This window comes from Symphalangus syndactylus, chromosome 12 (genome assembly GCF_028878055.3).
Source record: "Symphalangus syndactylus isolate Jambi chromosome 12, NHGRI_mSymSyn1-v2.1_pri, whole genome shotgun sequence".
Taxonomy (NCBI): domain Eukaryota; kingdom Metazoa; phylum Chordata; class Mammalia; order Primates; family Hylobatidae; genus Symphalangus; species Symphalangus syndactylus.
Genome location: NC_072441.2, coordinates 133972072 through 133995919, shown reverse-complemented (window position 1 = coordinate 133995919; position 23848 = coordinate 133972072). Strand labels below are relative to the sequence as shown.

The window sequence follows — 23848 nt, the reverse complement described above, 5'->3', positions numbered from 1 at the left end:
TTCGTACTTTTAGTAGAGATGGGGTTTCACCATGTTGGCCAAGCTGATCTCAAACTCTGACCTCAGGTGATCCACCTGCCTTGGCCTCCCAAAGTGCTGGGATTACCGGCATGAGCCACTGTGCCCGGCCTCAAGATTAGATTTTTAAGAATGTTATGCTTCTTTGTAATTAAACTGTAATCTAGTGTGTGAAAAAAGGAAATTCTGTACAAGTATAGAGTTGACCAAATCAAGTAAAATTGTGTTTGTGATTTTTTTAAAGAGAGCACTGGGCTAGGAGATTGAGAGAGAATCAAGTCTTCAGTCTCCTTTGTTGGTGTCCAAATAAGATACTGAAGCTGGGAACCAGTATTACTTACCTTAGGTTGTTGCAATTAGGCAGCTGGTTGGTGGCAAAAGTGGATCAGGGTTAGCATGCCTGTGACATACTGTGTTTTGGTGAATGTGAGTAAATCAAAGTAACTGTCTAGTAAAATTGACTGTTAGGTTGGCTGGTAACTACATGCTTCCTGGACTCTGACTGGCTTGCCAGGTTTCTCATCTGTCTTTTTGTTTCTTGTGTTCCCTTCAGGTTGTTCCTCCAAAAGAGTGGAAGCCACGAGCATCCTATGATGACATTGATGATTTGGTCATTCCTGCCCCCATTCAACAGCTGGTGACGGGGCAGTCTGGCCTCTTTACTCAGTACAACATACAGAAGAAAGCCATGACTGTTCGAGAGTTCCGCAAGATAGCCAATAGTGATAAGTGAGTGGAAACCCTTTCTTACCTGACATAGCACCTAGGGCCCTGGTGTCTCATCCTGCTAGCATCTCCAGGACTGCTGCTGTCCTGATGAACAGTGTCTTCAGCAGGATGGCTCTGTTCTAGCTGTCTCCCTTTCTGCTTTTTTTATGGAAGCATTCCCTCCTCTCAGGACTGTGTCCCAGTCTAAACCTGTTCCTGTTCTTATAACAACAAATCCCATTGTTTTTCCATCAGAAGTAGAATCATTTTCTGACTCTAAAGTTGCAAGGAGAAAGTTGGAGGTGATGCACAAGGAGCTTTTGCTGGGTATTGATAACCACCTGCTCATCAAAAGTGCTTTAGTTCCACTTCCTCTCTCTCGGGATGCTCTGTGTTTAATTTTGCTGGAATTTCTCACTGCCCATCCAGCCTGCTAGCTCATTTCTGTTTTGACATTAACGAAGTGTGAGTAAACCACCAAGCTGGTTGCTATTTTCTGTCACTCTATTCTTCTTTCTCTGTACATTCCTGTCTCTTTTAGAGATATCTTTCTTTGTGTAGGCCTGTTTTCAGTTCTTCTCTGCTGTTGGTGTTTTTTTTTGTTTTTTTTTTGTTTTTTTGAGATGGTGTCTCACTTTATTGCCTAGGGTGGAGTGCAGTGGAGCGATCTTGGCTCACTGCAACCTCTGTCTCCCAGGTTCAAGTGATTCTTCTGCCTCAGCCTCCCACATAGCTGGGACTACAGGCACGTGCCACCATGCTTGGCTAATTTTTGTAGTTTCAGTAGAGACAGGGTTTCGCCACGTTGGCCAGGCTGGTCTTGAACTCCTGACCTCAAATGATCCTCCTGCCTTGGCCTCCCAAAGTGCTGAGATTACAGGCAAGAGCCACCACTCCTAGCCCTTCTCTGCTGTTTTTAATGTTTAGTTCTCATTTTTCGTGAGATTCACAGAGAATAAATTTTGTGTTTCCTTGTTCAGCTGACTACTCCATCTTTTTTTTTTTTTTTTTTTTTGAGACGGAGTCTCGCTCGTTCCCCAGGCTGGAATGCAATGGTGCAGTCTCGGCTCACCACAAACTCCACCTCCCAGGTTCAAGCAATTCTCCTGTCTCAGCCTCCCGAGTAGCTGGGATTACAGGCACCTGCCACCAGGCCCGGCTAATTTTTGTATTTTTAATAGAGACGGGGTTTCACCGTGTTGGCCAGGCTGGTCTTGAGGTCCTGACCTCAGGTGATCCGCCCACCTTTGATCCCAAAGTGCTGGGATTATAAGCGTGAGCCACCGTGCCCAGCCTTGACCACTCCTTCTAATCCTCTTCCCTGGATCTTCTCACTTTCCACTGACTCCTTAATTTTGAGTTTCCACAAGGAGTTTTTCCTTTTTCCCTTGCTGCTTTTCCCGAGCCTTTTGATCTGCACATGCCTTGATTTCAGCTGTCAGACATACTGTGCCTTCACTTGTTTTTTTCTTTTTTTTTTTTTTTTTTTTTTGAGACGGAGTCTCGCTCTGTCACCCAGGCTGGAGTGCAGTGGCGCGATCTCGGCTCACTGCAAGCTCCGCCTCCCGGGTTCCCGCCATTCTCCTGCCTCAGCCTCTCCGAGTAGCTGGGACTACAGGTGCCCGCCACCACGCCCGGCTATTTTTTTGTATTTTTAGTAGAGACGGGGTTTCACCGTGGTCTCGATCTCCTGACCTCGTGATCCTCCCGCCTCTTCCTCCCAAAGTGCTGGGATTACAAGCGTGAGCCACCGCAACCAGCCGCCTTCACTTTTAATAGTCCAGAGCCAGGTCTTGTGCCTGCCTGTCTTCATGCTGCTGGGGTGGCATTCCTGTGCTTCATCAGCTCTCACTCTGTCTCTACTCTTTGCCTTCTTTTCATTGACTTATCACACTTGACTTATCACAATTGTAATTGAGGTCTTCTAGTTTTATTGACAACTGAACTCTTTTTGTTTGTTTTTTTGAGACACGGTGTCGCTGTGTCACCCAAGTTGGAGTGCAGTGGTGCAATCATGGCTTACTGCAGCCTTGACTGCCCAGGCTCAAATGATCCTCCTTGCTCAGCCTCCCAGGTAACTGGAGGTATAGGCATATGCTACCTTGCTCAGCTGATTTTTTTTATTATTTGCTGCCCAGTTTGGTCTTCAATTCCTGGGCTCAAGTGATCCTCCTGCCCCAGCCTCCCAAAGTGCTGGCATGAGCCACTGCATCCGGCCGACACCTTAACTCTCTCTTTTTTTTTTTTTTGTGAGACGCAATCTCACTCTGTTGCCAGGCTAGAGTGCAGTGGCACGATCTCAGCTCACTGCAACCTCCGTCTCCTGGGTTCAAGCAATTCTCCTGCCTCAGCCTCCTGAGTAGCTGGGACTACAGGCGCCCGCCACCACGCCTGGCTAATTTTTGTATTTTTAGCAGAGACGGGGTTTCACCATATTGGCCAGGATGGTCTCGATCTCTTGACCTCGTGATCCACCCGCCTTGGCCTCCCAAAGGGCTGGGATTACAGGCGTGAGCCACTGTGCCCGGCCAACCTTAACTCTTAAAACATCTACCTTGCTGGCCAACCTGCTGACCAATGAGAGAATTTACATAAAGGCATGTTGAAGAAATGTGGGGTTCTGCAGATGAAAGGCTGTATCCTTCCTGCCATCCTTTTTGTCTGATTTTTGCTACGCATGAGGAGCAAGCTCACCTGCCTTCTGTTTCTCACATGGAATTCAACCAGGGGCTTCAGTCTCCTCAGCCTTTCTTCCCTTTTTGTTAACACACTAGGCTTTTTCTTTTCTTTTCTTTTTTTTTTTTTTTTTGTTTTGTTTTTTTGAGATGGAGTGTTGCTCCGTCACCCAGGCTGGAGTGCAGTGGCGCAATCTTGGCTCATTGCAACCTCCGCCTCCCAGGTTCAAGTGATTTTCCTGCCTCAGCGTCCCGAGTAGCTGGGGCTACAGGTGCCCGCCACCACGTCCGGCTAATTTTTTTGTATTTTTAGTAGAGATGGGGTTTCACCATATTGGCCAGGCTGGTCTTGCTTTTTCTTCTTTCAGCACACTTGTTTTCCTTTTAAATTAACCAGCCCTATGTCTGTTCCTTTCATCCTAATACATAGCAGATTACCTTTAGGGTAAAAACGTAACTTTTTTTTTTTTTTTGAGACAGAGTCTCTCTGTGTTGCCCAGGCTGGAGTGCAGTGGCACGATCTCAGCTCACTGCAATCTCTGCCTCCCAGGTTTAAGTGATTCTCCTACCTCAGCCTCCCGTGTAGCTGGGATCACAGGTGCCCACCACCACGCCTAGCTAATTTTTTTGTATTTTTAGTAGAGATGGGGTTTCACCATGTTGGTCAGGCTGGTCTTGAACTCTTGGCTTCAAGTGATCAGCCCGCCTTGGCCTCCCAAAGTTCTGGGATTACAGGCGTGAGCCACCGTGCCTGACCTAAAAACCTACATTCATGAAACAAATTAGTTGGCAATAGGAGAGTTAATTATATTTCAGAGAGAATGTTAGGTCTCTAAAATTTATTATTCCCTAGGTTGACATTAAACTGTAAGGCAGTTACTTAGTCAGATTTTTTTTTTTTTTTTTTTTTTTTTTTGAGATGGAGTCTTACTCTGTCATGCAGGCTAGAGTGCAGTGGTGCTATTTAGGCTCACTGCAACCTCTGCCTCTTAGGTTCAAGCAATTCTCTTGCCTCAGTTTCCCAAGTAGCTGGGACTACAGGCACCCGCCACCACACCCGGCTAATTTTTTGTATTTGTAGTAGAGACAGGGTTTCACCATGTTAGCCAGGATGGTCTTGATCTCCTGCCCTCGTGATCTGCCCGCCTCGGCCTCCCAAGTGCTGGGATTACAGGCGTGAGCCATTGCTCCTGGCCAGCTCTGCTAATTTTTAAAGTTTTTGTAGAAATAGGATTTTGCCATGTTGCTGGTCTCAAACTCTTGGGCTCAAGCGATCCTCCTGCCTCAGCCTCCCAAAGTGTTGGGATTACAGGCATGAGCTACTCGGCTAGTCTGAATCTAAAGGAAGTTTTTTTTTTTTTTTTTAATTAAATTTTCAGTATTAAGCTAAAGAGTATAGATATTTTTAGACTGGGTGCATTGGCTCACTTCTATAATCCCATCACTTTGGGAGGCCGAGGTTGGAGGATCACTTGAGGCCAGGAATTTGAGACCAACCTGGGCAACATCGCAGGACTTCATTTCTACAAAAAATAAAAACACTAACCAGATGTGGTGGTGTACACTTGCAGTCCTGGCTACTCGGGAGGTTGGGGCAGGAGGATTGCTTGAGCCCAGGAGTTCGAGGCTACAGTAAGCTATGATCACACCACTGTGCTCCAGGCTGGGCAGCAAAGCAAGGATCTTGTCTTTTTCAGGTATAGTTTTTTTTTTTTTTTTTTTTTGAGACAGAGTTTTACTCTATGGCCGAGGCTGGAGTGCAGTGGCGTTAGCTCAGCTCACCGCAGACTCCTCCTCCTGGGTTTAAGTAATTCTCCTGCCTCAGCCACCACCCTAAGTAGCTGGGATTACAGGCGTGTGCCACCACGCCCTGCTAATTTTTGTATTTTTAGTAGAGACCAGGTTTCACTATGTTGGCCAGGCTGGTCTTGAACTCCTGACCTCAGGTGATCCGCCCCTGTCAGGCCTCCCAAAGTGCTGGGATAAGAGGTGTGAGCCACCCCCTTGGCCAAAGTGTAGATATTTTTATGGCTTTATATGTAGATGGGTAGATGTAAATATGCGTATATGTGAGTACGTATTTTCCTAATTGGAATATTTGATGGGCAAAAATCTGTATTTTTAGAGCTATTTTATATTTTTACTAAAATATTTGTTGTTTTTAGGCGTGGTTACTTGGTGAGTGTCAGCCACTGCGTAGGGTGCTTGGGCATATAGCAGGGGCACTTACAAATGAGCCCTCTTGGGGCAACTTCCTTTTGGCTGGTTCAGGGAGGTGAATGCTGTTGGAAAGCCTCAGCTCTTCACATGCTGCTGGGTTTTGGTTGTCTGTGGATATGTAGGGACCTTGGGTCTTGGTCTGTAAGCCCATTTTCTCCCTGGGTGGCCACCTGAATCTAGCAAGGTGAAGTTTAAGTAGAGTCTCTTCAGAGAGTTGCGGATGTTGTGCCTGTTAAGACCGGTTTACATCTGTGTGTACATTACCTTCCTCAGGCTTCCTCAGGCCCAGTGCTCATGGAGGGGACGTTGAGGGACTGACTACGTATTAGAGCCTTGAAGGCCAAGATTATGCCTTGTTCATTTGAAATTCTTGCTGTCACTGGAATAGGGGATTATGTCTTGTAATGTTCATAATGCCTAATAAACCCCTGTAAGTGGTTTACGTGTTTCTTTTTACTTTCAAAAGGTACTGTACCCCACGCTATAGTGAGTTTGAAGAACTCGAGCGGAAATACTGGAAAAATCTTACATTCAATCCTCCAATCTATGGTGCAGATGTGAATGGTACCCTCTATGAAAAGGTGAGGCTCACTGGAAACCCTCTGTGCAGCATTTTTGTAATTTTGTAATACCTTTTTTTCGGCCCGGCACGTAGTAGGCACCTAAAAGCTGTTTGGTGAATGGGTGGATGAACAGATGATCTACCCCCAGCTGCTGTTGCTGTGCTGGCCTAATTGTGGGCCATTTTGCATGTGACTGAATTTTATTTCTCCTACTTTACATGTGAATTGGATGATGTGGTGTTCTTTTCAAGGGTTGTTAGCATAGTCGGTGGGTGGTAGCTGATGAGTTCTTGAAAGGGTGGGTTGGCTCTCAGATAATGAAATGAGGCAGTGTGGTTTCTGCAGAAAAAAGATGACTGACTAATGAAAGGGGTATACATTTAAGAAGAGAAATACATTTAGATTTTTCAGAACCCTCAAACAAGATTCTGTGGCAAAAGCTATGTTAACCACTTTTATTGGCTTGAAATCCTGCCTTAAATATGGTGAAAGGGGAGAATATTTGGGAATATCTTTGGATGACTGAAAAACAGTAGGGCATTTCAGGGATTATCACTCATAACTGTTTTCATATTTTAATTTTTTTTTTTTTTTTTGAGACGGAGTTTCGCTTTTGTTGCCCGGGCTGGAGTGCAATGGCGCGATCTCAGCTCACTGCAACCTCCGCCTCCTGGGTTCAAGTGATTCTCCTGCCTCAGCCACCCGAGTAGCTGGGATTATAGGCATGCGCCACCATGCCTGGCTAATTTTGTATTTTTTAGTAGAGACGGGGTTTCTCCGTGTTGCTCAGGCTGGTCTCAAACTCCCGACCTCAGGTGATCCACCTGCCTCAGCCTCCCAAAGTGCTGGAATTACAGGTGTGAGCCACTGCGCTCGGCCCATATTTTAATGTTTTAATCAATTATTGGAAGAGTTAAAAAAATGAATTCCAGGCCGGGCGTGGTGGCTCACGTCTGTAATTCCAGCACTTTGGGAGGCCGAGGCGGACGGATCAGGAGGTCAGGAGGTCAGGAGATCGAGACCACTCTGGCTGACATGGTGAAACGCCATCTCTACTAAAAATACAAAAAAAGTAGCTTGCAGTAGCGGGCGCCTGTAGTCCCAGCTACTCTGGAGGCTGAGGCAAGAGAATGGTGTGAACCCGGCGGGAGGCGGAGCTTGCAGTGAGCCGAGATTGCGCCACTGCACTCCAGCCTGGGTGACAGAGCAAGACTCTGTCTCGAAAAAAAAAAAAAAAAAGAAAACAAAAAAAAGAATTCCAGGCCGGGCGCGGTGGCTCACGCTTGTAATCCCAGCACTTTGGGAGGCCGAGGTGGGCGGATCATGAGGTCAGGAGATCAAGACCACGATGAAATCCCGTCTCTACTAAAAATACAAAAAATTAGCCGGGCGTGGTGGCGGGCGCCTGTAGTCCCAGCTACTCGGAGAGGCTGAGGCAGGAGAATGGCGTGAACCCGGGAGGCGGAGCTTGCAGTGAGCCGAGATTGCGCCACTGCACTCCAGCCTGGGTGACAGAGTGAGACTCCGTCTCAAAAAAAAAAAAAAAAAAAGAATTCCAGTTTTGTTGATAGCAGTTTTTTGGGGGTCAGGGAAAGTCAAGCTTGTAGGAGTGAATGGCAGGAAGATGCTGTAAGGATCTGGGATGGAGAGACAGCTACAAAAGTCAGGCATAATAATAATCCAGGACCTAGTTGTGGGAGATGGGCTCCCAGCTGGCCATTACAACTCAGGAAAAGGATATTGCACATTTTTATGAAGACATTGCCTGGTGGAAATCAGGGCTAAAAAGCCACAACACTGCCATAGTTTTTTGTTTTTGAGACAGAGTCTCGCCCTGCCACCCAGGCTAGAGGTTAGTGGTATGATCATAGATTACTGTAACCTCAAACACCTGGGCTCAAGGGAGCCTCCTGCTTCACCCTCCCAAGTAGCTGAGACTGCAGGCACATGCCACTTCACCTGGCTACTTTTTTTAATTTGTAATTTTTTTGTAGAGACTGGGTCTTGCTTTGTTGCCTAGGATGGTCTTGAACTCCTGGGCTCAAGCAGTCCTGGCTTGGCCTCCCAAAGTGTTGAGATTACAGTTGTGAGCCACCACACCTGGCCCACTGTCATAGTTCCCATGTTTTGCAATTTTTTTTTGTGGTCATAGAGTTTTTTTTCTATTTTGACCTAAATTTTAGCATCAGTTCAAACTTTTCCTCTTGGGGTTTAAAACAAGTGACTCTTGGCTGGGCGCGGTGGCTCACGCCTGTAATCCCAGCACTTTGGGAGGCCGAGGCGGGTGGATCACGAGGTCAGGAGTTGAAGACCAGCCTGGCCAAGATGGTGAAACCCTGTCTCTACTAAAAATAGAAAAATTAGTCGGGCGTGGTGGTGGGTGCCTGTAATCCCAGCTGCGCGGGAGGCTGAGGCAGGGAATTGCTTGAGCCCGGGAGGCGGAGGTTGCAGTGAGCCGAGATCACGCCACTGCACTCCAGCCTGAGCAACAGAGCAAGACTGCGTGTCAAAAACAAACGAGAAAACAAACAGGTGACTGTCATCTCTTTATTCATCTTTCCTACACTAGTATTCACAAAGTAATATTTGCCCTTTGAAGGTAAATGGTGTCAGTTCCAGTGGTAGCTGTGAAAGTGAATGAGGAATGCTGTGGTCTTCACGTCCATAGTGTTTTGACATTATTTCCAATGTTCGTCAAAGATGACAGCTTACTTGTGACCTACTCTAATTTGTAGGTTCAGAGCCTTGGTTTATATGCAAATGTAACTTGCCCTGGACTGTCATTGCCTTTGCAGCATGTTGATGAGTGGAATATTGGCCGGCTGAGAACAATCCTGGACTTGGTGGAAAAGGAGAGTGGGATCACCATTGAGGGTGTGAACACCCCATACCTGTACTTTGGCATGTGGAAGACATCCTTTGCTTGGCACACTGAAGACATGGACCTCTACAGCATCAACTACCTGCACTTCGGAGAACCAAAGTCCTGGTACAGTCTGCCTGCAGTCGGCACTGGGCTTCTATGCTAGAGCACGGGCTCACGTTCAGTGTGCGTGGGAAGCACCTCAGGATTGTGTTAAAGGGCAGACCCTGGTTCAGGCTTGGGGTGACATTCCATGTTTTAAACACACTTTCAAGTACTAAGGTGCTGTTGTAGCTCTGGTGCTTAGACCACCTTTTGAGTAGGGAGGCTTTAGAGAGCAGGGTGCTGGCAGAGTTACCCAAAGACACGGGGGCTCTTCCAGGCTATCCCACTGCTTTCTAATTTTTCTTCTGAACAGGCCTGAGGCATTTCTTAGCAGCAGACTTCCAAGACTAGAGTCACTCCCTCAGATGATAGAAAGCTTTCTTTTCATCATGGAAAAAATATTAATACTTGGGGAGCGGCAGTGTGTGTTTAACACACGAGGGATTGCGAGGCTATTCAGCATGCTTCCTGTTCTCCAGAGTGTTATTCTTGTTGGTGAGACAAACATTGGTTCTCTCTCCTCTCTCTGTGCTGACCCATCTTTGAGTCTCAGCATTTTTTTTTTCTATTTTGAGACAGGGTCTCACTCTGTCACCCAGGCTGGAGTGCAGTGGCACCATTATGGCTCACTGCAGCCTTGACCTGGGCTCAAGTGATCCTTCTACTTAAGCCTCCCAAGTAGCTGGGATTACAGGCGTGCACCACTATGTCCAGCTAATTTTTTTCCTTCTTTTTTTTTTTAGGGTAGAGATGGGGTCTCACTGTGTTGCACAGGCTGGTCTCAAACTCCTGGGCTCAAGCAGTCCTCCCACTTCAGCCTTGCAAAGTGCTGGGATTACAGGCGTGAGCCACTGGCCCGTCTCAGCATTTTAGTGAAGGTGCTGCAGATAACAGCAGTGAATAAGACAGATGAGATACCTACCCTTACACAGATAGGAGACTGGTCAGGAGGTAGAAAGTGTGAGAGAATTCTCATACGGTGTGGGGACAGCTCTGAAGGGGAAGAAGTGGGTGCTAAGGTCCACATAAGGATAGACGGGTGGGATTAAAGAAGGCTTCTTTCGAAGAGGTGACAAGTGAGATCTAAAATACGAGAAGGACATAATTGGGTGGAATGGTGGTGGGCTTAGCAGCTGGGAGATTGAGAGAAGTGTATCCAGGCAGTTGGAACCACAGATGCAGAGCTCCTGGATTAAGACAGCACATGAGGGCCAGGTGTGGTGGCTCACACCTGTAATCCCAGCACTTTGGGAAGCCAAGGTGGATGGATCACCTGAGATCAGGAGTTGGAGACCAGCCTGGCCAACATGGTGAAACCCGTCTCTACTAAAAATACAAAATTAGCTGGGGGTGGTGTGTTTAGGGAGCTAGGGGAAGTCTGCTGTAGTTTGGGTGCTGTGTAAAATGATGAGAAGTGAGTGATGAGGCTGGAGGGGACATCATGGGGCGCATTATGGGGAGTCATGAAAACCATATCCCCTTTCATGTCTTTTTTTCAGCATCCTCAGCCATGTTCTTTCTCAGGGGTTTTCCTTTCTTCTTTCAAGTGCTTTCTAGTTTCTAATCTTGGGGGAAAGAACCTTTTGAGCCTATGATTATCTCCTAACTACTGTCCTGTTTTTCCTTCCTCAGAAGGCTAGACTTGTAGGATGTGTAAATGTAGCTTTTGTGTCTTCACCACTGTTTACTCCAAAATTCACTGTTCCTGGATTTTTGAATTCTCTTATAAAAGAAGGTTTTCCAGTTATTATATGCATTCTTAGGTCCTCTGAAGTGGGACCTCCAGAGCCTTCTGTATAGGGTTGCCTGATGGATCCCGGAGTCCTTTAGGTGACATTTTTGTCAACTCTCCTTCTCTGTTTTGTTTTATAATGAAGCTGTTTGCAGTGGGAGGATTTGTTGTTACTGTGGAATAATCTTTAGAAGAGATTAAAAAGGTTAAAACAGAGTTACTGTGAGTTTCAGAATATAAAGTTTAACAATTTTGCAAAAGTTTTAATAGTCCTAGGTGTTCTCTTTTTCTTTTCATTTTTCAGGAAGAGCAGTTGCTATGGTATTTAGATACCCTACTGGGTAGAGAGGTAATTGATTGTTGGGTAATCAGTATATGTAGCTGTTGGGGAGATAAAGGGAAAGTGAGTTCATCAGCAGATACGGGGCTAGGTCTCTTAAATGTCAGATCCATCTTTCACTTTGTTTTCCATCTTCCTCTAGCCCGCCCCTAGTTAGGCCTTTCAAGCATTTAAAAATACTGAGCATTTTTAAATACTGAGGTTATATAGTGATATCGTTCTTTTTTTTTCTTTCAAAAAAATGTTATTATATGAACAGCATTATAAAGGAGAGTAATATTGTGTACCATAAATCCTGGCTCATCGTGAACACTTAATAAACATCTTATTAAGTGAATGAATATAGAAGAAATAAATTCACTCACCTTCTTTATGGGCTCTTTACTCCTGTGCCCAAACAGTCTAATATTTCATTTTTTCAGATTCCTTTCTACTGCTTGGGAAGTTAAAAAAAAAATCTGCTATTTCAAGGTGTTTTGAGAGTGGGAATAAGTCCCTTAGCTTCTGTACCTGTCCTCCGCCCAGCCTCTGATGCTCTCATGTGATTGCAGGTACTCTGTTCCACCTGAGCATGGAAAGCGGTTGGAACGCCTCGCCAAAGGTACTGTGTCTCCTCTGTTTGCTGGGTTGGACCCTCCTATGAGCTGTGCTCCTTGCTCTACACTAAAATGTGTGTTCCCCATGGTCAGATTCTTGCAGGTCCTGTCGCAGGCCTGCAGATGGGGGTGAGCCACACTGGTTACCCTAAGAGGGCAGTGACGGAGCCTTTTCTTCCTTTGGCCTGATTGTCTGGCCTCAGTTTTAACGAGCAGGGGTGTTTCTTTGACCAGCGATAATGAACCAGACCCCGTATGACTGGTGTTTCCACTAAAGACCCAAATGTTAAAGAAAAAATTGAACTTTATGCTTTGTTTCTTTTAAGTGGACTTAGATTTGTATGTCTAGAGAACATAGGAAAGCCTGGGTAGATGATACTATAGCTGCATTACTGAAAAAAGATCAGGGATACAAGTGACTGGAGAAGAGGTCCTAAATAGTTTCAAAACTCTATAAGAACAGAGGCAGCTTGGGTGACCTTGGTTTCCCAAACAGGATTTCATTACCCATGTAATGCCCTACATGGGAGTGAGCCTAGAGGCTCACTGCAGAATCTTAGAATTGGTGTGCAGCTATAAGGATCCTTGGAGGTCACATTGGTGATTCATCCTGTTTGTCATTCCGATGAGAAGCACAGGTGTGAAGTGACTCCAGGATTGCGGAGCTAGTGTGGAGCACTGTGCTAACCGATACCCTTTCAATTAAATAGGCTTTTTCCCAGGAAGTGCTCAAAGCTGTGAGGCATTTCTCCGCCACAAGATGACCCTGATTTCCCCGTTAATGCTGAAGAAATACGGAATTCCCTTTGACAAGGTGAGTTGATGTTACATGCCAAAGTTCTCAGGCACCACCCTTTCTGGCCTTTGTTTTACAGAGTTTTATTCTAGTTCATCACTATACCAAGAGGGGGCCAAAGCTTAAATAAACTATGTAACAACACTTTGATCTAGAAGCATTAAAGGTAGGGCCACTGTAGCTTCCTGGTACCAGAGGAGAGTCAGATCCCCTTGAACAGTGTTCATTTGGAGGAATGGTTAATTATAGTCATGTCATCTGATACGTCTGGGCTTTGCATTTTATAGAAGACAGCAAGGACCCCGGGAGTTTTATGACTTACCCTTTGTTACTCAGCTAAGTTGTGGTGGAGCTCAGAATTCCAGTTCTGTGGACTTCTGCCATTTGAAGCAGCTGCTTCAAGTCTGCTCTTGTTCAGGTGACTCAAGAGGCTGGAGAGTTTATGATCACTTTCCCTTATGGTTACCATGCCGGCTTTAACCATGGTTTTAACTGTGCGGAGTCTACCAATTTTGCTACCCGTCGGTGGATTGAGTATGGCAAGCAAGCTGTGCTGGTAAGTCTGCTTGATTTCTTCCTATAACACCATGACAAAAATGAGCAAATTCTGGTTAGATACATTGGCTGGTGATTAGAATATTTCTTTGAGCTGCTGGAATTCAGAAACAAGCAGCTAGCAATGTGTCAGAGTACTAACATTTTGTGTTCATAAGGAATTTTTAAAAATGTGTTCAGAATTGGGAAGTATAAAATGAGGTTCTTGAGTCCATTAGGCATTAAAACCACATTAATATTAACACACGTTAATACTCTTGCCTTAGCCATTCTGAGATTTCTGTGTTGAAATTTTTAGGGGTTTCCTTTACTCTAGGGAAGCAGCAGGGTCGGGCCTTTGACTGATAGTAGTAGACTTGCTTGTGTGTTCCTGGCTTGGACAGGGAACAAGGGCAGGTGGCTCACCATCCTGGGGGCCTAAGTGCAGAGCCTAACCACCCTCTGTGACCCTGAGTTAGTGCCCAGGTAGATTTGCCCCAGTAGCATGTACTCTCTGCCTTTTTTTCCCTGCTTCCCTTCATGTTTGAAGGTCCTGCAAAGATAATATACCCTCAGCCTGTGAACCAAAACAATCTGGTTATAAACCATCTTGCACTTGTTTCCACGTGGAAGGAGGAGCTAGGACGTGGGGGTGAGTTGGAAGCGGCAAGGTATGCTTACATGGTGCTCTTCTGGTTCCTGCGGACAGTGCTCCTGTAGAAAGGACATGGTGAAGATCTCCATGGATGTGTTTGTGAGGAAGTTCCAGCCAGAAAGGTACAAACTTTGGAAAGCTGGGAAGGACAACACAGTTATTGACCATACTCTGCCCACGCCAGAAGCAGCTGAGTTTCTTAAGGAGAGTGAACTACCTCTAAGAGCTGGCAACGAGGAGGAGTGCCCAGAGGAGGACATGGAAGGGGTGGAGGATGGAGAGGAAGGAGACTTGAAGACAAGGTAACCCAGCAGCCCTTTTGTCCTGGCTGCGTGAGGGAGGGGTGTCTGGGTAGGTCCTGTAATCTGTGGAGAGGCTGTTTCTTGTTTTTTTTTGTTTTGTGTGTTTTTTTTTTTTTTTTTGAGACGGAGTCTCGCTCTGTCGCCCAGGCTGGAGTGCAGTGGTGTGATCTCGGCTCACTGCAAGCTCTGCCTCCCGGGTTCAGGCCATTCTCCTGCCTCAGCCTCCTGAGTAGCTGGGACTACAGGCGCCTGCAGCCACGCCCAGCTAATTTTTTGTATTTTTAGTAGAGACGGGGTTTCACTGTGTTAGCCAGGAGGGTCTCAATCTCCTGACCTCGTGATCCGCCCACCTCGGCCTCCCAAAGTGCTGAGATTACAGGCGTGAGCCACCACGCCCGGCCGAGGCTGTTTCTAAGATGCTGTTTGTGCCTTGGCTAAGGGAGTGTTCTTGGTAAAGGCTCCAGAAACCTGAGAGCCAGAGCATTCAGGCACTTTCTGAATGAGAGACCTGTAGCGGGCGTGTAGTCTGCTGGAGCAAGGCATCATTTATATGAGGGTCGGGGGCATTTATGTGCGAAAGTCGGGCTCCCTCTGAGCCAGAAAAATCATGTTTTCTCATCATATCAGAGAGTCTTTTAAAAAGAAGTATAGTGGGGATGAGACTCAAGGGCATTGGTAATGTCGTGATTTAAGTCTGCAGTGCCATTGGTGGCTGAGCCAGGGGATCTGTGCTCTGAGGAGAATTTATCCTGGGCCATATGGGAAAGAAAGGAGGAACCGTTCCTTGGTACCTGCTATATGCCAGGCACTTTGCCAGCTACCCTGCATACCTTTTCTTAATCCTCACAACAAATCTGTTAGGTGGGTGGTAATACCTATGTTTTCCAGATGATGGAACAAGGTCAGAGAGGTGAATGAAGTCCCTTGTCTCAAGTCACAAATAAGAGGTGTCCCTGAGTTTTGGGCCAGCCCTGACAGGCTCTAGCCATTCACTTTGGGTTGTGTGTGGATGTGTATGAATGTGTTTGAGTAAGTGGATGTATATGTAGGCTCTTAAAAGATTTACCCTCTCCCTTGTTGCAGCCTGGCCAAGCACCGAATAGGGACAAAGAGGCACCGAGTTTGTCTTGAAATACCACAGGAGGTGAGTCAGAGTGAGCTCTTCCCCAAGGAGGAGCTGAGTTCTGAGCAGTATGAGATGACGGAGTGCCCGGCAGCCCTCGCCCCCGTGAGGCCCACCCATAGCTCTGTGCGGCAAGTTGAGGATGGTCTTACCTTCCCAGGTTAGTTGACTATGGTGTATTTTCCACAACCCTAACTCATGTATGTGTCCCGTGTTAGATGCCATATTGAGTGCTGGGTCAGAAATAAAAAAAGCAGAGTGACAGGTCCGTGAGCAGATAGCGTATTTGGAGTGTGAGAAATGCTTTGGGTAGGGAGGTACAGGGTGGACTGGACATGTAGGGAAAAGCTCCTCCCTCTGCCTGGTCAGGGCTCAGGGAAACACTGGAGGTTTTGGTGAAGGTGACTCTTACAAGGTAAGTAGGACCTTCCCAGGCAGACAGAGAGAGAGGAGGGATGTAGAAAGGGTGTCCCAGAGGGGAGGAGCAGGGCACAGGCGTGGAGATGGGAAATTTGTTTTTTTTTTTGAAATGGAGTCTTGCTCTGTCATGCAGGCTGGAGTGCAGTGGTGCAATCTTGGCTTACTGCAACTTCTGCCTCCTGGTCAAGCAATTCTCCTGCCTCAGCCTCCCAACTAGCTAGGACTACAGGTGCCCGCCACCACACCTGGCTAATTTTTTTTTGTATTTTTAGTAGCGATGGGGTTTCACCATGTTGGCCAGGCTGATCTTGAACTCCTGACCTCAGGTGATCCGCCTGCCTCGGCCTCCCAAAGTGCCGAATGGGATTACAGGCGTGAGCCACTGTTCCCAGCAGAGATTGGAAATACTAATAGCATGGTCCACTTGGGGGAACTGGTGGGGAGTTTCCCTCAATTGGATATTAGGGTGGAGGGCAGCTTTGTGGCCAGAAGGTGACGCTGGAGAAACAGGAGATGATGTAGGGCTGTCTGCCATTTTCATTTGCTCACTTGGAAGCTTAAGGAGCCATTTATATTTTAAGAGAGGGAGTGGTGTGATCAGTGTTGTTTAGCAGTCACTTGGAAGGTCATTGAGGCTAGATTTGTTAGAGAAAGGCTTGTATCTGTCTTGGGTCAGGTATGACCCAAACATGTGGTCTGCCGACAGCCAGGCAGCACTGTGGACTGACACCCTGGGCTGGGCTGGCTTCTCTTCAGCAGATTTTCTTTCCCTTTTTTCTCTTCAAATTTATTTATTTATATTGACAGATAAAATTGTGCATATTTGTCATGTACAACATAATTTTTTTGTTTGTTTTAGAAACGGGGTCTTACTCTGTTGCCCAAGCCTGTGCGAACACAGCTCACTGCAGCCTCAACTTTCTGGGCTCAAGCAATCCTCTTGCCTCAGCCTCTCAAGTAGGTGGGACTACAGGCATACACCCCCATGCCTGGCTAATTTTTTTTTTTTTTTTTTTTTTTTTTTTGAGACGGAGTCTCACTCTGTCTCCCAGGCTGGAGTACAGTGGCATGATCTCGGCTCACTGCAACCTCCGCCTCCTGGGTTCAAGTGATTCTCCTGCCTCAGCCTCCCAAGTAGCTGGGACTACAGATGCGTGCTACCACGCCTGGCTGATTTTTGTATTTTTAGTAGAGACGAGGTTTCACTCTGTTAGCCAGGATGGTCTCGATCTCCTCGTGATCCGCCCACCTCGGCCTCCCAAAGTGCTGGGATTACAGCTGTGAGCCACCACGCCTGGCCCATGCCTGGCTAATTTTTAAATTTTGTAGAGACAGAGTCTGACTTTGTTGCCCAGGCTGGTCTTGAACTCCTGGGCTCTAGCAATCCTCCCATCTTGGCCTCCCAAAGTGCTGGGATTACAGTTTTGAACTACTGCTCCTGGTTCAACATGATTTGTGAAGTATATGTAAGTTGTGGAATGGGTAAATCTAGCTGTTTAAAATACATATTCACATAGTGGTCATTTTTGCAGTGAGAACATTTAACATCCACCCTCTTAATATTTTTCAAGATCTTTAGATTTTCTAGCATGGGCTAGGTAGCCAGGTCTCTGTTGAGCTCAGACTTGCATTTCCTGCAGGAGACTTCGGAGGAAATGGCAGCTGCCCCTTAGTGAGTGTCTGCTGAGTGCCAGGCGGTGCTCGGGAGTCTTATTTATAAGCCCCGTAGATCTGTAGTAGCATCTTATTACAGAGGAAGAAGCTGGAGGCCAGGAGGCTGAGCAGATAGTCCTGGCTCACAGTGCCCCTCAGTGACAGAGCCAGGATTGGAAGCTAGGTCCCATTCCCAGCCCATGTTCCTTGTGCTTTGCTACTCTGCCTTTCATCAGGTTCACATGTGCAGGAGGAACTTGGCTCTGTCTAATGTGTATGTGTGTTTCAGATTATTCTGACTCCACTGAAGTCAAATTTGAAGAGCTTAAAAATGTCAAACTAGAAGAGGAGGATGAGGAGGAAGAACAAGAAGCAGCTGCCTTGGATCTTTCTGTGAATCCTGCGTCTGTAGGGGGACGCCTTGTTTTCTCAGGCTCCAAAAAGAAATCATCTTCTAGCCTGGGCTCTGGCTCTTCACGGGATTCTATCTCTTCGGATTCAGAAACTAGTGAGCCTCTCTCCTGCCGAGCCCAAGGGCAAACGGGAGTTCTCATTGTGCACAGTTATGCCAAAGGGGATGGCAGGGTCACTGTGGGAGAGCCGTGCACGAGGAAGAAAGGAAGCACCGCCAGAAGTTTCAGTGAGCGGGAGCTGGCAGAGGTATGGGCTCCAGGCAGTGGTGTGGGGTGGGGAGCTGCCCTGGAGGACACCCTGTCGGGGAGGGGATCTGTGTGGTGGAGGGAGGTGGATCTGTGTGATGGAGGTGCTGCAGGAGGGCAGGAGAGACCCTCAGTCAGTGTCTCTAGCCAGCAGTGGTTGTGTCAAACAAAAACCTGGGTGGCATTCACTCTCCCAGCTTGTTCTTTGCTGGGAGTTGCTTTTCTATTGTCCCTGTGGCTACTGATTCCAAGAATTGCGTCAATGCAGCCTGAGTCACAGCAGCAGATCCTCCTCAGCCCACTTGGATCACAATGCCTTTTTTTTTTCTTGAGATAGAGTCTCTGCCCTGTTAACTAGCTGGAGTGCGGTGGCATGATCTTGGCTCACTGCAACCTCTGCCTTCCAGGTTCAAGCAGTTCTCCTGCCTCAGCCTCCTGAGTAGCTGGTATTACAGGTGTGTGCCACCACGCCCAGCTAATTTTTGTATTCTTAGTAGAAATGGGGTTTCACCTTGTTGGCCAGGCTGGTCTCGAACTCCTGACCTCAAGTGATCCGCCCATCTCAGCCTCCCAAGTGGTGAGATTACAGGTGTGAGCCACTGTGGCTGGCCTTTTCTTTTCTTTTTTTTGAGACGGGGTCTCGCTCTGTTGCCCAGGCTGAAGTGCAGTGGCGTGATCTTGGCTCACTGCAAGCTCCGCCTCCTGGGTTCACACCATTCTCCTGCCTCAGCCTCCCGAGTAGCTGAGACTACAGGCGCCTGCCACCACGCCCGGCTAATTTTTTGTATTTTTAGTAGAGACGAGGTTTCACCGTGTTAGCCAGGATGGTCTCGATTTCCTGACCTCGTGATCCGCCTGCGTTGGCCTCCCAAAGTGCTGGGATTACAGGCGTGAGCCACCGTGGCTGGCCTTTTCAATCAGGGTAGGCGGGAATTCTTCCTCTGATCCTCATTGCCTTAGCGGCACAAGGGTTAGAATGGCTGCCGTTGGAGTCCACGTGTTTGGAGGTTTGGGATGAGATGGCCTTTCTTAGGTTGAAATTCAAGGGTTTTTTCTTACAACTCTTGACTGCCCTGTAGACTCCCAGTATGACATTGATAGAGCATCCTTTTGGAGACCGAGATCTATTCCCAAAGCTATAAATACGAACATGTGTGTTCAGGCTTCCTCCTTAAATACATGTTGTCACCAAAAGCTGATTCCTGCTTCTGTGCAAAATGGCTCTTGGTGGGTCTGCCACTCTGAGCGATCAGTCATGTCAGATGCAGCTGGACCCACACTACCCAAGTGACCTTCCCTGACTCCCCAGCCTTGGAGCTTATGTGGGTCAAGCTCCAGCCTTTGGTGAGGGGTGGGAGATAGAAGAAGCCAGTGCAGAAGGTCCTCGTTATTCCCTATTCCCTTACCTTTAGTTTTCAAAAATGTATCTTAAAAATCTTCACTATGGAAAATCTCTGACGTACGTACAGAATACCACCACGAGCCCCCGCGTGTACTCCTCATATATGTGATTAACATTTGGCACATTTGCTTTCTGTTTTCTTTGGCTGCAGTACTTGACACTCAGTCATATTCACATTTCCCCAATGTTGCCAATAGTCCCTTTTTATGGTAGGTTTGTCTCCTTGTTGTTGATATTCATAACTTTTCTCGGTGCCTTCTCTGAATCTCAGGGTACAGTTCTGGTAGACTTCCTTTTTACCTTGTGAATGTTCCTCTTTCCATCCCACTAGGGTTGCAGGCTAATGAGCTAATAACTACTGTGTTTCCTTCTCATTGCCTCTGATTGCAGTTCTCTGTGCCTTCTTATGGCAGCTTCCATAAAGGAGGGCTTTTTCAGTCTGGAAACCAGAGTCTCTTTAACTCCCAGTTGCCACCTAGCAATTCTTCCTTCGCAGAGGCCCCGGGCCATTTCATCCATCCTACTGTTCACTACAGTTCATACTGTCCTCTTGCTGAGTCTTCCTGACATTCTTGTTTCTAGTTGCAATCACAGTCACAAAAAGCAGCTAAGAAGTGGCAGGAGCTCACTGTATATTAAATACTTTGTTTATCTTTTTTGAAACAGGTTCTTGCTCTGTTGCCCAGGGTAGAGTGCAGTGGCACAGTCTTGGCTCACTGCAACTTCTGCCTCCTGGTTTCAACCCATCCTCCCCACCTCAGCCTCCCAAGTAGCTGGGACTACAGGTGCACACCACCACTCTTGGCTAATTTTTGTATTTTTTGTAGAGATGGGGTTTCACCATGTTGCCCAGACTGGTCTCGAACTCCTGGGCTCAAGTGATCCTCCTCCCTTGATCTCCCAAAGTGCCGTGATTTCAGGTGTGAGCCACTGTGCGCCCCACCGCCCCCCAGCTGTTAAATACTTTATATGCATTGTTCAGTCTTTGTATTACTGCTTAATTAATCTTATTACAGAGTCAAGTTTTTGTGGGATTTTTTGGCGGTGGGAGGTGCAGGAAGCCAATAAATAACACCTGTCCTTTTTCCTCTCAATTTGGAACTATTGATGATATAAGAGTCAGGCATATGGAGCTCAGAATGTCGCTTTATTTACAAGTTAAAATGATTGAAGAAAGTGACTTTTAACCTGTGGCTAAAGAGCCCTGCTACTTACTCTTTTTTTGGGGGGGGGGACTGACTCTCGCTCTGTTGCCCAGGCTGGAGTGCAGTGGTGTAATCTTGGCTCACTGCAACCTCCACCTCCCGGGTTCAAGTGATTCTCGTGCCCCAGCCTCCCAAGTAGCTGGGATTACAGGCATGCACCACCACTCCTGGTTAATTTTTGTATTTTTTTAGTAGAGATGGGGTTTCATCATGTTGGCCAGGCTGGTGTGTAACTCCTGAGTGCCCGCCTCAGCCTCCCAAAGTGCTGAGATCACAGGCGTGAGCCATCGCGCCTGGCCTACTCATTTACTCTTGATGTCTCCAGTCCCCTCTAGAGGCAAAGTATTTCCATGGAAGCACTCAGCTTCCATGTGGTGTGGATGTAGGCCAGAATGCACTCCTTCTCCAAAAGACAGATCCTAGTGAAGTGAAGCACAGCTTTCAAGGGAGTGGGGAGAAGAAAAGCCAGGACTCCTTCCGTTTGGAAGTATGCTAGGGGAAGGGGTCTTCTCTCTGACATGTCTCTCTTTTTCAGTCCTCTGCTCAAAAACCCTTGAGTGTCTTCTTGGTTCCTTTTTATTTTGGTATGTACTTTTCAGGTCGAGCCTGATGATAATACCCTAATAAATACCCCTCTCTGCTCCATCGCCAGCCATCCCTCCACCTCCAACATGTGCTGGCTTGTTTGTTTGAACTACTTAAAAGTCTCTAAAACTGTCTTGGCTGCCCTGCCTCTTCCCTCTACTTTGTAATCATTTACGGCATGCCTACTCTAGGCCAGGACTGTGCCTTCAAGGAGCTTATAGTCTAGGATAGATAGATAAGAGCAAATCATTCCAGTACTTAATGATACGTGTTGTGGTACAAGTGGGAGAGTTAGCAGCTCGGCCTGGGGTTGCAGTGTAGAGTTCTGGACTGCCCGAGAGAAGGAAACAGTTTAGGCCTGAGGTTAGAAGAATGCCAGGTGGATAGAATGAAATTGAAGAGAGAATCTGGGAGAGGAGGGTGTTCTAAATGCTCATGATAGCTCATGCCAGGGTCAAAGCACTTGGGGATCTGCAGTGGTTTAGTTTGTCTCAGGCATATAGGCCTGGAGAGGGCCTCAGGTGGTGCTGTTGGGGGATGTCAAGAGCCAGAACCTGGAGGGTCTGCCTTGTTGCTCTGTGAAGCAGTTTGACCTCCTAGTTGTGGTGTAGGGAGCAGCAGAAGGGTCCCCACCATATGCACCATATGGATCTGGAAATTGAAAACCTTCATAATTCATTCTTTTAAATGCACACACGAAGGGCTGGGTGCCGTGGTGCATGCCTGTAATCCTAGCAGTTTGGGAGGCTGAGGCGGGTGGATCACCTGAGGTCAGGAGTTTGAGACCAGCTTGTCCAACATGGCGAAACCCCATCTCTACTAAAAATAGAAAAATTAGCCGGGTGTGGTGGCGTGTGCCTATAATCCCAGCTGCTTGGGAGGCTGAGGCAGGAAAGCTCTTAAACCCTGGGGTGGTGGGGGGCGGAGGTTGCAGTGAGCTGAGATCACACCACTGCACTCCAGTCTGGGCGAAAGAGTGAAACTTTGTCTCAAAAAAATAAAAAAAAAAAAAAGAAAGAAAGAAATGCACACACAAAGATTCAGAGGGAGGACATGTAGGGTGCCATACACCTGTGGTCCCAGCACTTTGGGAGGCTGAGGTGCGAGAATCGCTTGAGCCCGAGAGGTTGAGGCTGCAATGAGCCGTGACTGTACCATTGCACTACAGCCTGGGTGACAGAATGACACAGTATCTTAGAAAGACGCAGAGCAAATAATACAGTGAACCCGCAAATAATTTTTTTTTTTTTTTTTTTTTTGAGACAGAGTCTTGCTCTGTCGCCCAGGCTAGAGTGCAGTGGCATGATCTCGGCTCACCTCCCGGCTTTAAGCAATTCTTTGCCTCAGCCTCCTGAATAGCTGGGATTACAGGCGCCTGCCACCACGCCCGGCTAATTTTTGTATTTTTAGTAGAGACAGGGTTTCACCATCTTGGCCAGGCTGGTCTTGAACTCCTGCCCTGGTGATCCACCCGCCTCGGCCTCCCAAAGTGATGGGATTACAGGTGTGAGCCACCGTACCCGGCCAAACTCACAAATATTCTAACAGGTGTCAGGATCTTTCCATATTTGCTTTGTTTGTCCTGTTTTCAATTTGCTGAAGTATTTATATTAAAATTATATTCATTAGTATATAATGTACATATTTTTGGGGTACACGTGATATTTTAATACATTAATTTGTAAAGATTAAATCAGTGTAATTGGTAAATGCATCACCTTAAATATTTGTCTTGTCTTTATGCTAGAAACATTCAAATTATTCTGTTTTGAAATGTACAATAGACTATTGTAAACTATAGTCACCCTACTGATTTGTCAAACACTAGGTCTTATTTCTTCTATCAGACTATATATTTGTGCCCATTAATCTGCCTCTCTGCTGAAGTATTTGAAAGCACATCCCAGATACCTTGTCATTTCTTCCCTACTTCAGTGTGTATCTCTGAATAATATGGTCACTTTTGGCTGGGCGCAGTGGCTCACACCTGTAATCCCAGCACTTTGGGAGGCCGAGGGTGTGGATCACCTGAGGTCAGGAGTTTGAGACCAGCCTGGCCAACATGGTGAAACCTCGTCTCTACTAAAAATACAAAAATTAGCCAGGCGTGTTGGCGGGTGCCTGTAATCCCAGCAACTCAGGAGGCTGAGGCAGGAGAATTGCTTGAACCCGGGAGGCGGAGGTTGCGCTGAGCTGGGATCGTGCCATTGCACTCCAGCCTGGGCAACAGAGTGAGACTCCATCTCAAAAAAAAAGAAAAATATGGTCACTTTCTTAGATGATAACTATGCCATTATTATACCTAAGAAAACTACAAAAATTCTTTAGCATAATTTACTATCCAGTCCATAATCAAATTTCCTCATTGTCCAGTCTGTTTTACAGTTGATTGGTTTGTATCAGGATTAAATCAAGGCCCACAACTTTGATTTGCTGATGATGTTCTGAAGTCTTCCTTAATGTAGGCCAGCGCCTCTCCCCCTTTTTTCCTCACCATTGACTTAATCAAGAAGCTGTCATTGGTTGTCCAGTAAAGCATTTTTTAAGTACTGCACTGATGTTTTGGAAGATTGTTCTGGAGGCAGTATAAAGATTTTGGGGGGGAGGAAGAAGGAGGCAAAATTAGAAATTGTTAACAGAGGTTCTCTTGAAGGTGGAATTATGGATGATTTCACTTCCTACATTTATGCATCA

The 23848-nt window shown here is 46.8% G+C and overlaps 1 protein-coding gene and 1 long non-coding RNA gene across 4 annotated transcripts in view; one reads left to right on the top strand and one right to left on the bottom strand.

The window, feature by feature from the left end:
• KDM4A (lysine demethylase 4A) overlaps positions 1 to 23848 on the top strand; it is a 56090-nt gene that overhangs the window by 5152 nt on the left and 27090 nt on the right. For all 3 annotated transcript variants that reach the window (XM_055255149.2, XM_055255151.2, XM_055255150.2), the window contains exons 3-11: positions 572 to 747; positions 6088 to 6202; positions 8980 to 9173; positions 11776 to 11825; positions 12531 to 12634; positions 13035 to 13172; positions 13860 to 14107; positions 15191 to 15390; positions 17593 to 17963. In XM_055255149.2, the coding sequence (XP_055111124.1) occupies positions 572 to 747; positions 6088 to 6202; positions 8980 to 9173; positions 11776 to 11825; positions 12531 to 12634; positions 13035 to 13172; positions 13860 to 14107; positions 15191 to 15390; positions 17593 to 17963 (1596 nt within the window). The remainder of the gene's footprint in view (positions 1 to 571; positions 748 to 6087; positions 6203 to 8979; positions 9174 to 11775; positions 11826 to 12530; positions 12635 to 13034; positions 13173 to 13859; positions 14108 to 15190; positions 15391 to 17592; positions 17964 to 23848) is intronic.
• Positions 10957 to 13936, bottom strand: LOC129469028 (uncharacterized). Its single transcript, XR_008652892.2, has 3 exons — positions 13832 to 13936; positions 12939 to 13193; positions 10957 to 11069 (listed from the first exon to the last, which is right to left on the bottom strand). It is a non-coding gene; the product is annotated as an uncharacterized lncRNA (long non-coding RNA).